The sequence below is a fragment of the Perognathus longimembris genome, chromosome 12 (genome assembly GCF_023159225.1).
Source record: "Perognathus longimembris pacificus isolate PPM17 chromosome 12, ASM2315922v1, whole genome shotgun sequence".
Taxonomy (NCBI): domain Eukaryota; kingdom Metazoa; phylum Chordata; class Mammalia; order Rodentia; family Heteromyidae; genus Perognathus; species Perognathus longimembris.
In genome coordinates this window covers 66,361,042-66,374,068 of record NC_063172.1, presented here as the reverse complement: position 1 = coordinate 66,374,068, position 13,027 = coordinate 66,361,042, and the positions used below count along the sequence as shown (strand labels likewise).

General features: G+C 35.4%; 1 protein-coding gene across 9 annotated transcripts in view; it reads right to left on the bottom strand.

The window, feature by feature from the left end:
- The window catches only part of Cspp1 (centrosome and spindle pole associated protein 1), a 102,270-nt gene that overhangs the window by 53,325 nt on the left and 35,918 nt on the right, over nucleotides 1-13,027 (bottom strand). For 8 of the 9 annotated variants that reach the window (XR_007212788.1, XM_048358703.1, XM_048358705.1 and 5 more), the window contains 6 exons: nucleotides 12,580-12,675; nucleotides 10,369-10,439; nucleotides 7,447-7,540; nucleotides 6,347-6,404; nucleotides 4,086-4,303; nucleotides 2,098-2,219 (listed from right to left, as the gene is read on the bottom strand). Coding sequence is in view for 8 of the 9 variants with exons in the window: in XM_048358703.1 (XP_048214660.1) it covers nucleotides 2,098-2,219; nucleotides 4,086-4,303; nucleotides 6,347-6,404; nucleotides 7,447-7,540; nucleotides 10,369-10,439; nucleotides 12,580-12,675 (659 nt within the window). In the remaining variant the exon portion in view is untranslated. The remainder of the gene's footprint in view (nucleotides 1-2,097; nucleotides 2,220-4,085; nucleotides 4,304-6,346; nucleotides 6,405-7,446; nucleotides 7,541-10,368; nucleotides 10,440-12,579; nucleotides 12,676-13,027) is intronic. The other variant, XM_048358710.1, reaches the window with a different exon arrangement.

Below are 13,027 nucleotides of genomic sequence, written 5' to 3'. Positions count from 1 at the left end.
GCATGGACACATCCTTTTGGATTTAGAGTTAACAAAAAATACAAGAAAACACATTTAGGGCTGGGGATAGGGCCTAGTGGCAAGAGTGCTTGCCTCCTATACATGAGGCCCTGGGTTCAATTCCCCAGCACCACATATACAGAAAATGGCCAGAGGGGGGCGCTGTGGCTCAGGTGGCAGAGTGCTAGCCTTGAGCAAAAAGAAGCCAGGGACAGTGCTCAGGCCCTGAGTCCAAGGCCCAGGACTGGACAAAAAAAAAAAGAAAACACATTTTTAAAATTGTTCCTAAACTCAAAATACATACAAATTCTTGGTTTGTTGGTTTGGTTTTGTGGGTAGGTCTCATTACATAGACCAGACTGAGCTGGAAACTGAGTAGCAGCCCAGGTTGGCCTCAAAACTCATGATCCTCTTGCTTCAGACTATAAGTGTGTTTTAAAACACACTATACTTTGACTATAATTTGTTTCCCTAGAACTCATACAGAAGTTTAATCCCCATTTTTTTTTTTTTTTGGCCAATCCTGGGGCTTGAACTCAGGGCCTGAGCACTGTCCCTGGCTTCTTTTTGCTCAAGGCTAGCAATCTGCCCCTTGAGCCACAGCGCCACTTCTGGCCATTTTCTATATATGTGGTGCTGGGGAATAGAACCCAGAGCCTCATGTATACAAGGCGAGCACTCTTGCCACTAGGCCATATTCCCAGCCCCGCAAAATCTTGATTAACAGACTCTTAATCCTAATCTTAATCTCAATACAAAATCTGATTATAGTAGACTAGATAAGGGTCTAAGCCCCATGATTAGATCTTGATGGCTTTTTTTATTTTTTTCACTCTTTACAGAAGACATTATTACTTTCTGTAATCAAACCCATATGTATAAAATTTAACATATTTAATATAATGCAGTTAATCCTGTACAAATGGGAAAAAATTAGTTTTTCATTTCTAGATCAATTTAATTTCTGTACAATGCCATTGTAACACAGTAAACTCAAATCTTTCTCACAAGTTTCCAAAAATTCAAATTTTATATGTAGAGAAATTATATATTCCTTATATAATATAGAAATTACATATATATACACACACACTCAGAATGAGAGAAAAAAACAAAGGATGGTAACAACATGTTATATATCAATAGCAGCAATAATTTTTCCAGGCTCTGTAGTCATCTTAAACAAAATTCTAGAGACATTCAGCACATGCCAAAAAAGAAAACAGAAAAGACCAAAAGTACGGCCACAGAAAACTGCCAAGGTCTGTAACTGTTGTGATACCTGGCACCAGCTTTCCAACAATCATCTGGAAAGAAAACACGCTAGAGCAGCATCATTAAAAACAGATCTGATAAAGCACAGTTACTACTACATATCATATGAGGCAGGTAGAAGCTATTTTACATTCCCAAAGAAATGCCACAGTACTGTCCTTACATCTACAACACTAGATAATACTAAAAAGACATTATTTGAGACCTGATTCTACTTTTCCAGTGGAGTCCAAAGGATAGTATGGCACAACTTTGTAAAGAAATATACTTTCTTATATAAGTATACCTTGCACTAGTGACAGAACATTATCTATCAACTATTACAAAACAAAGCAATAGAACAACAAAATATCCTGGGGGGTGGGAAGAAACAAACCAAACAAAAAAAAAAAATCTTACAACAATTGGATTTCATACAAAGCTGAATGAAGACACGCAAGACTCAGCCTAACAGTTGTTTTTAATCGAATCTGTCATGTTTAAATAGTGAAAACTCCACAGAAGGAGAAGTCAAGTAACACTTTAAGGCATAAGGGGAAGAAAAGAGAATGTACAGATACACACTCCTGCCACAACATGATGTAGCCCAGAGCCTATTTGGCCTTTAGGCCTCTAAAACTGTTAGTGAAAATGAGCTTCTTTTCTTTAGAAAGTAGGCTTTCTTTTAGTATCAGAAATGTACCTGCACAGGAATGAATTTATCAAGTGAACAGATATATGTGAACTAAAATTTTACTATGTTAAATACATGTTTCCCTTGTAGAAAACTAATTGTCCTTATAAAACCACTTGAAAAAGATGTTTACCCTATAGGTCACTTACAATAAGCAAAACTGGGATCCAAAGTATTTCTGGCACCATAAAAATAGTACGGATCATCATAAGGAGTTCGATAGTTAGTAGCCATAGATGGTAGTAGGGGAGGTGGAGGCAGAGGTGCGATCCTATATCAAAAGAAAAATGGAAAACTCTTCTCATATTCTCATATTTTGTTATAAATGTTTAATCAAAATCATTCTTCTGCAAAACATTCCTGAAAGTCCAATCACTAGCTTAGAAAAGGCACAATCTCATTCTATTTGCTCATCAAAAAACAAACAATATGGCATAAAATTTCACAATTTGAGATACAACAGTTTTGTAGCATAAACAAGTTAACATTTAATAATTAGTACCCAATAGTAGGCCACTATCAAGTAAGAAGGGTTCTTTCATGTCCCTCAGAGTAATACAGAAAGAGACAATCACAGGCAGAACAAACAAGTGAAATAAAACAAGTCCATGCAGAGGGCTATAGGAATAGCAGTGGCATTTGAGAGAGCTCCAAAGACTTCCTCTGAATGGACATGCTTGAGCCAACCACATGACAATCTAGCCAAGAGTTCAAAACTGCACAAATGACTCAGGGTAGTAAAAGGGATACATTTCTAACTATAAAATGTATTGCTCTTTCAGAAAGTCAACCATAATGTGAAATAAAAATTACAAGTCAGTATAAGATCCTGGCATAGTCTTCAGTATTTTATAAATTAAAAAAAAAAAACTTTAGCTTTTCACTAATGATTAGAAAACAGCTCTGTTATTTCTAACAGTACAGTACTTTCCAGTAATAAAATAGTCAAGGCACATTCTTTTAGATGAACAAAAATTGATGAGTGATGTATTCTAGAATATTTTCATTTCTGACTCTAACTTAAGATCTTGATTCATGTTGTATGACTTCACTATCGTCAATTAAAAGACATCAATAAAGAAGCAGAATAACTGTTATAAAATGGTTATCACCAAAACCTAAATTCTATACATTTATAGAAGATATAATCTTCATAACAATTGTAGACAACAAAAATATTACAGTATTCATTTTGAAGTTCAACAAAGTTGTGTAGTTCACACAAATTCCAGACAGTAAACTCAACCATTTCAATCCCTACCCCAAAGCTAAAACCATAATACAACCTATAGTTCCAATCCCTCCCAGTTTTTGGAGTAGGAAAGCCATTAGAGAAAGCAAAGAAAGCATCTGATAAGATGGTAAACACAATCCTACAATTCTGTTAGTAGTATAGATGAAAGACCAAGTTCTGCTGAAAGAATGGAGCCCAGAAATAATTTGTTTAAAAAAAAATTCCACATTTAAACACATTCCATTAATTCACTCATAATAAGCAAAAAAAAAAAAAAAAAAAAAAACAACTCAGGTCCCACAAAAGAGGAAGTACAGAGCACAAAATACCAGTGCTAACAGAAGTTTTTAATGTACAGTCTAGTATAACACAATGATTTGCACCTACAGAAATCGTATCTTTCACACCAAAGTTTTATCTCAACACTTTTTTTCCAGGCTTGAGTTTTTTAGCCCAAGTAATCAGAAGGAAAGAACTGAAGGAAACAGAAGCTAAAATAAAATCATTTGTAAATGAGTCATATTACCAACTTTTTCTGCTTAAGTTGAAGGATAATTCAATGTTTGCCAAGTGGAAATAACAAAATGGAGAATGTATACCTTTTATATAATAAAATATTGAAAATTTCACCTAAAAATGAGTACTGAAATGTATTTTAAATGCAATTCATTCAAAAAATCGATCATTTAAAGTAAGAATGTTACAAGAATTTCCCGTGTTTTATAATAGCAAAGATAAGACTAACAAAACTGAAAATAAATTTCAAAATAAATTATTTGCCAAAGCTACTACATAAAATCTCTAAAGGACATCTGCTTCTGGATATCCTTCTAAACATATATAAATATAGCAATACCTTACCTAATTCCCACACACAAAACTTAAATGATTTTAAACAAGCACCTGGGAGGCACCATCTCCCCAAGCACGCTGCTGAGTCCACACTGCGAATCTTCATTTGGAGAAAGGACAGAGTGAGTGGATGGGATGGGCGGGGCACATGGGGCACATGGGGCACATGGGGGAGGGAGGGGTGTCTGGAAAGCTACTCTGGGTCTGTCAGGTGGTATCTTATCTTCACAACGTCTTGATGCGGTACTAAACTGCTTTAGTCTACCGGGCTACAATAAAGAGGAAAAAAAATGTTACACAGAATCTTAAGTTAAACGCAGAAGGACCTCAAAACATCCTTTACCCAAGCAAGCACTTAAGATAATTATAAAACTACAGAAAGGATTTTAAGGATTTAATTCTTATTTGATAAATGAGTAACTGAAGCTCCCTGAGAAGTACATAAGTCACCTAAGGACTTGCCATTAATAAACAATCAACAACTAGAGTCTGACATTAAAATTTAAGTATAGGGCTGGGGATATGGTCTAGTGGCAAGAGTGCTTGCCTCTTATACATGAAGCCCTGGGTTCGATTCCCCAGCACACCACATATATAGAAAATGGCCAGAAGGGGCGCTGTGGCTCAGGTGGCAGAGTGCTAGCCTTGAGCAAAAAGAAGCCAGGGACAGTGCTCAAGCCCTGAGTCCAAGGCCCAGGACTGGCAAAAAAAAAAAAAAAAAAAATTAAGTATAGTACTTTTTCTATTATACTACAACAATATAACGCTTCTCTATATTGATTACCATATCTGTTATTAAGGTATTCTGTAGAATTAGTAGTATTAAAGAATTAAAGTATTATTACAGAATTAAAGTATTCTGTAGGGTTAGTAAACACTTTCTGTCAAGGGTCAGATAGTAAATATATTAGATTTTTCAGGCTATATGGTCTTTTTCCAATGCCCATACTCCACTGTATTGCTAAAGCAGACAGACAATATGTCAAGAATGAAAAAGGCAAATTTACAGAAACACAAGCAACAGCTACAGGTCAATCTAATCTTGGTTCATACAGCATCATTCATATGCACTTTTCTAAGATGTGAGCACCAAAAGTAAGCTCAAAAGTAATGTTTAACTCCTCTTTATCCCTGATACATTTTCACAAATCAACTTGACACTGTAGGAATTTAAATTCAAAGTTAAATTTAAGAAATCTGCAAAACTGCAAAATTTAATATGCCAATATATTACATTAAAAAGCTCAAGGTTATAAAAAGGAAGATTTAGATTGCAAAAGCTACTTCAAAGGTATTCATTAAAAAGAAAAATGTTTGGTTTGGGAATTTATCTTATTTTCTTTTGCCAGGATTAATATTGGGAATAGTCCTTTTTTTTTGTGGGTCATGGGGCTTGAACTCTGGGTGTGGGCGCTGTCCCTGAGCTCTTCAGCTCAAGGCTAGCGCTCTACCACCTGAACCACAGCGCCACTTCCAGTTTTCTGCTACTGGTAGGGGAACACTGGTACAGTACTAACATTTTTTTGGAAGGAGGCTGGTGCTAGAGATGACCCCGGGGCACATTAGACACATACCAAGTTACAACCTTTTAAATGGGTAACAGAGTAAAAGTCAAAAGTTGCCTACAGTCAAATAAGAATTAAAATAAGTTTAATTTTAAGGATTTCTGGTATCCTTTTTAAAGACTCAACTTTTAAACAAAATTGAAGGCTTTAACCACCATTTAAAAATGAAAACAAAAATTCGCATTAGCAATACTACATATTCAACTATAAAAAAGTACATTGTGTTAAGAGCAATAAATTGTTACCTCCTCCTTACTTAACTGCAATGATGTGAGTAATTCATTCCACTTAATGGCGAGAATTGCAAAATTAAAGTAAAAATACGATTATTATCGCTCTTGTTTTACAGTAAATAACAATTACTAAAATATTGAAACTAGTACTCAAGTTTTCAATTTCTTTCGAAAGCACTCATATAAGAAAGGTAATCAAGTACTAATCAATAAAAATAATAAATTACTTATAAATTAAACTTTCCTTTGGAAGAATACATATGACACAAGTATAAAAATAATTTAAAACAAAGTAAAAGAATTATACACAAGTTTTAAAAAATTCTTAGGGAATTAAACATGAGTAACAGTTATGAGTTGTACTTTTTGAGTTTTAGTTTATTTAGTTTATTATTGTTCAAATTGATCTACTTTTATAGTTTCCCAATACCCTTTGTCCCTACCTGCCACCTCATTTAAGGCTAACTTGAATTAAAGATTATAAATAGTTTTAAAAGATACCAGGAACACTTACTGATTTTTCAGGGTCTTGTGCTCCAGAAGCTGCAACTGTGAGTTCTAAATCTTTTTCTCTAACAAAATTAAAGTTTTATATTTGTTAAAAAAAACTATAGTAAATACTATCAAAGTAATAACCACTGTTGAAACAAACTTTCACTCAAGCCTACTAAATCCATAAGCAAATACAAATAATGCTTTTAAATGACAAAAGCCTTAAGTAGTATCGAAAAACAAAATTTCTGATAGTACATGGTAAATTAGAATTTACATATAATGATTTAGAATAAATATTTCAGAACCAGTGTGCTGGGTACTTCAAAAGTGAAGCAATTCACAAAGTCTTCTTTTAGGGTTCATGTACATTTTCAGTTCACAATAAAAAGGTTAAAAAATTAACTGTAGGGCTGGGAATGTGGCCTGGTGGTAGAGTGCCCGCCTCGTATAGAGGAAGACCTGGGTTCGATTCCTCAGCACCACATATATAGAAAAAGCCAGAGTGGCGCTGTGGCTCAAGTGGTAGAGTGCTAGCCTTGAGCAAAAAGAAGCCAGGGACAGCGCTCAGGCCCTGAGTCCAAGGCCCAGGACTGGCAACAAAAACAAAACAAATTAACAAAAAAATTAACTGTAATTCCTTATTAGAAATTCTAATAAGAATTTTTAAGAAAAAATGTTAAAGAGGGCTCATGTCATATAGCAGATAACAGCTTCCTCTTAGGATCAATGAAAACAAAAAGATAACAGGTCTCAAACTGTCTAGAATCAGAAAATCCTATTCATCATTTTAAACTGTAACTAATATTTCACAATATTCTCACACTGAGGAATATAAGCAATCGCTTACTATTTCATACTGAAAATATAGAAGACATTTTTATTTGTTACTATATGAGGGACAATATAATGGGCATTCAGGTAACATTAAATACTACTTCTATACCAAACATTGAGCAAGTTAATTTCCTTGCTGATTGACAACATGGTGATTGCAATATAAATAATTTACAAATCAAACATCATATTAGGAAAAGCAACCCCTTATTTCACCATCATGTCATTTTACAAGAATGAATTTTAAATTTAAAACACCTGTGCTAAATGCAAACCTTTCATTACCGTCTCTTGTTCTTCTGTTGCTCAGCCATTTGTTCCAGTAGTTCTTGTCTGTATTTCTCTTTCCTTCTCTGAATGAGTTCTCGATCTTGACCTCCTGAACAATGGTAAGAAAAATGCATCACATCCAACTAAAATTTTAAAAGCTTAATTTTTAGTTGTTCAGAGTAATTACTGAACATGGAAGAAGTACAGAAGGAAAAACACCACATGCATCAGTACTATTTCATTTATTTCATAATAAACATATATTATGATATAACATAAAATAATAATATGTTAGTATCATATGTTAATATAACATCCATTAGTAATTCTCAAGTATTTGCCTTTAGTGGAAACTCTCCCTAAATAACAGAATATTCTAATCTTTTTTTTTTTTTAATTCATTTTTTTTTTTTGGCCAGCCCTGGGCCTTGGACTCAGGGCCTGAGCACTGTCCCTGGCTTCCTTTTGCTCAAGGCTAGCGCTCTGCCACTTGAGCCACAGCGCCACTTCTGGCCGTTTTCTGTATATGTGGTGCTGGGGAATCGAACCCAGGGCCTCATGTATACGAGGCAAGCGCTCTTGCCACTCGGCCATATCCCCAGCCCCAGAATATTCTAATCTTCATCTCCATTTTTTTCCAATAACTTGGTTAATATCTCCCCTTGCTATCTTTCATTAAGTCTCTTCGAGCATCCATTCTAAATGGAGGGGAAACAAGTGCCTCTTTTGGTTTTTCTCTAATGCCCCAAATACTTCAATGTGACTTCCACTGCTCTTCCTCTGTTACCATTTCATGTAATACCCTCCTTTCTATTCTGAGGGCCACAGACCTTGGAGAGATTCTGTTTACACTTCATCTCGATTGCAGCAACAATGTCTTAACTACTTTCCCTAATGCACTCAAGCACATGTAACCACTTTATAGGCTCATGCCTATAACCCTTGCTACTCTGAAGGCTGAGATCTCAAGGTTCAAAACCAGCTTGGGCAGAAAAGTCTCTCATATGAGTCTTTTCTCCAATTAACCACCACAAAGCTGGAAGTGAAGGTATGGCTCAAGTGGTACAGCACCAGCCCAGAACAAAAAAAGCTGAGACAGCACCCAGGCCCTAAATTCAAGCCCCAGTATCACACACACACACACACACACACACACACACACACACACACACACACACACACACACACACACACACACACACACACACACACACACACACACCCTACTCAGAGAACCTCAATGGCACCACAATTATTATAACAAAAAAATATATATATAAACCTTTCCCTTGTCATTACTTATGTAAAAATTCAACTGATTAAAAACGTTTTGATCCAGGGAAAAATATTATTATTGCATAAATTAGTGTCACAAAATTAGCTCTAAATCTAGATATATACAATTTGAACACTATACAAATCACAGAGTATCAAAAGACAGGGTGTCTACTGCCTTAATTATTAGTCCTCTACTATCAGTGGGTAGACAACATCTGAATTTACCCAACAAACACAAATGTTAGCAACAGTGAAGCTTCCAGAGGAGTAACAACAATTATGTTAAGGCTACATATAGCCATTTCAGAAAAACAATGTCTAAGAATATATGTCCCTAAGCCAAAATTTAAACTGCTAACTTTTTTCAGGTGAATGTACTTATTAGCATGTTGTACAATTGCCTTATACGTTACTAAAACCAAACTTCAATTAATTTTTCTAATATTTTTTATAAAGGAACAAACCTTTTTACTTATGGGAACACACAGGAAGAGAGGGTCTCTCCAAACTGTTTCCAAATTGAATCCTAAGTATAATATAGCACATCAAAAAGCTTGTATTTGCAATGGATGCCAATGGCTCACACCTGAATTTCTAGCTACCCAGGAGGCTAAGATCTGAAAAAAAAAGAAGGTTCAAGACCAGCCCAGGCAGAAAACTCTGAGAGATTCATCTCCATACTAACAGGCAAAAAGCTGGGCTGGAATAGAGGCTCAAGCAATAGTGCCAGAGAGGCAAGCAAGCCAACCATGTGTGAGGCACCAATACAAGTTCAAACCCCAATACACGCTAATACAATCAACCTACATTATATCAGCTTCAATTATAAGCTAATATATTGTGGAATATATTAGCTTATATTCAGAAACTATATTAGCTTATATTCAATAATTAACTTGACCTCTGGTAAAAAATAAATAGAAAAATTTCAGCCATAATCAGAGTTGAACAAAAACAGTTCTCAGGAACTACATGAAAAGAACCAAGGAAAAAGGGATTCAAAGGGGCTGGGAATGGCCTAGTGGCAAGAGTGCTTGCCTCGTATACATGAAGCCCTGGGTTCGATTCCTCAGCACCACATAAATAGAAAAAGCCAGAAGTGGTGCTGTGGTTCAAGTGGTAGAGTGCTAGCCTTAAGCAAAAAGAAGCTAGGGACAGTGCTCAGTCCCTGAGTCCAAGCCCCAGGACTGGAAAAAAAGGGGGGGGGGAGAGGATTCAAAGAAACGGAAATCAAACACAACTCAATTTTTGGTAAACTGAAAAGACTAGAAATATAGAAAATAAAGCATCATATATAAAGTAAAATAAAAGTAAACATACAACCCAGAGCTAATAAATAAAAAATTAAAAGCTTATTACTGAAAGTGCAGGCCCCGAGTTCAAGCCCCACAAAAAAAATTTGCACAAAAAAATTATTGAAACTATTGTTTCATTTATTATCAATAATAAGTACATCACTAAGTTATTTGACTTTAATTACATATAGTTATACAATGCAAGTTAAATGCTTATTTAGCCCATTGCTCATCATAAAGTAAGCCTTTGATAAATGTTTTATATTACTGGTAAAAGTAGTAGTCTTTCAAGTACTGAGTTCTCATGAAGACCTTTTATTCAACACTTTGCAAAGGTCTCATCAACTGCAAGTTTTGTACATACCAAAGAGCATCCCTGCAAAAGGACTACAGGCATCTTGATTAGCAGATGTGGATGGCTCATTGTCCCGAGGACTAAAACAAAAAAGAGAGTATTAAAATCTATATAACTCTTAAAATGTAAAAAAAATTCAGATATGAAGCCAGGCATTGGTAGTTCATGCCTATAATCCTAGTTACTTGGAGGATCTGATCTGAGAATTGTGGTTCAAAGCCAGGCTAGGTAAGAAAGTCTATGATACTCTTGTCCCCAATTAGCTACCAAAAAGCTGGAATTAGTGCTATAACACAAATGGAAGAGAATTACCCTTGAGCAAAAAAAAAAAAAAAAAAAAAACAGGATAGCCAAGCCCTGAGTACAAGCTCCAAGACCTATACATACACATACACACACACACACACATACACACACACACACACACACACACACAGATAGGAGTTACTGGCCTGTCAGAGTGCTATCAACACTATATAATATGTACATCTTTTTTAAAGGTAAAACCATGCTGTTTCATTAGGCAATAAAAATAGCATCTTTTCTTTCAGCTTAATTCACTCCACAGATTCAAAAATTTAAATATTTTAATAATAACATTTATCCAGAAAGAAAAATGAATGTAAGTGCACACAAATTCTAAAAAAGTGAGAGCATAACCTGTACAGACACTTGGAAAAGAAGACTAATCCTAAAAGATATCCTTCTTTCAAAGACAGGCACCAGGGTAAAAGGAAAATTCTCTCTCTCTCAAAAAATAAAGAAGCTTAGCTGGGCACCAGTGGCTCATGCCTGTAAATGCGAGTCTGAGATCTGAGGAGCATGGTTCAAAGCCAGCCCAGGCAGGAAAGTCCATGAGACTTTCATCTCCAATTAACCTCCTGAAAACTGGAAGTGGTGCTGTGGCTCAAGTGATAAAGCTCTAGCCTTGAGCTACAGAGCTCAGGTACAACTCCCAGACCCAGATTTTAAGCCCCATGACAAAGAAAGAAAGAGAGAGAGAGAGAAAAAAAAAAACAAGTAGCAAATTCTCTTTAAGAAAGATAACTTTCTTGATAAATAACCATATTTTCTTCATTATAGACTAGAACCATTTATTCTTTTTGTTATTGTGTATTAGTTGTACAGAATGAGTTTCACTGTAGCATTTTATACATGCACATAACACTTCAGTCATTCAGACACTCTCTCCTTGTCTTCTTCTCCCCTAATTCCCTTTCTACTTTCCATGTCTTATTTTTTTCTGTAGAAAAAATAATACTTTTGCATGACACAGGAAAGCCACCAAAATCATAAAAATCCTGTTATTTCTTTTCTACAGACAGAAATACATAAGTACTAATCACACAAAGAAAGCATAAATGATATCTACTCAGTAAGCTAAAAGTCAAAAGTAAAGTTTTGAGGACTGAGGATATAGTTCAAGTGGTAGCATGTTTGTCTAGCAAGTGTGATGTCCTTAGTTTAAACGAGAAGTACCAGGGTTGGGAATATGGCCTAGTGGCAAGAGTGCTTGCCTCCTGCACATGAAGCACTCGGTTCGATTCCCCAGCACCACATATATGGAAAACGGCCAGAAGTGGCGCTGTGGCTCAGGTGGCAGAGTGCTGGCCTTGAGCAAAAAGAAGCCAGGGACAGTGCTCAGACCCTGAGTCCAAGCAAGGCCCAGGACTGGCCAAAAAATAAATAGATAAATAAATGAGAAGTACCATCAAAAATAAAGTTTAAAAAAATATTGCACTACAGAATTTAGGATTTTTCAATTTATTTTGTCAACTTCCATTACTATGACTCAAAAATATTTTGAATTATTAGTCCATTATGTTCATTCTTCCTTTCATTTTCAGACACACATGTATATATGTATATATATACATATACATACACATATACATATGAATTTCATGTGATAGGTAAAAATTCAGAACACCCTGGCAAGCTTTATAAACAAAAATTTGTTTTTTAAAAAGGTATGATATAGGGCTCAGGATAGACCTTCGTGGTAGAGTGCTTATCTAGCTAGCATACACAAAGCCAGTTCTATCCCCAGTACCGCCAAAAAAAAGCCAAAGTTTTATCTTCTTATCCTGTTTTCTTTCTCACTAAGCAAGGAGCCCTGCTAACACACTATGCCTCTCTACTTTTTAGCAAGTCAGTTTTAGGCATGTGCCATTTCCTACTGTGGTGACGTAGGGCCAGAATTTACATCACATACTATACCTTTTATTTCCAGCAGACGAAATTGGCACGTTTGACTGTTCTGTGACATCATCATCCTCCAGAGGAGTCACACGCCCTCGTCTATTTCCAGGAATCCTTAAAAACACATGAGCTTACACAACATGCGCCACACAGCAGACCTCGTCAGAGCTCTTGGGGGTTTTAACATTTAATATTGGACGTATTAAAGAAAACAAAAGTGTTACAAAGACATCGTTTATAAAAAAAATTCTCAAATCAATTCAAATGAGATTAAATTTGATCTGCTGGTTAATAATAAACATTAGGAGTTTCGAATTTTGTTTACAGGACCTTGTAAATTCTAGGAAAGCACTCTACCACTAAGCTACATTCCCAGCCGCTAATAGCCTTTTGTTTCTTTAATATTATTACAAATTATTTAAATATAACTTCTAGAAGTCAAAATAACAATGTTTAAAGATATCTT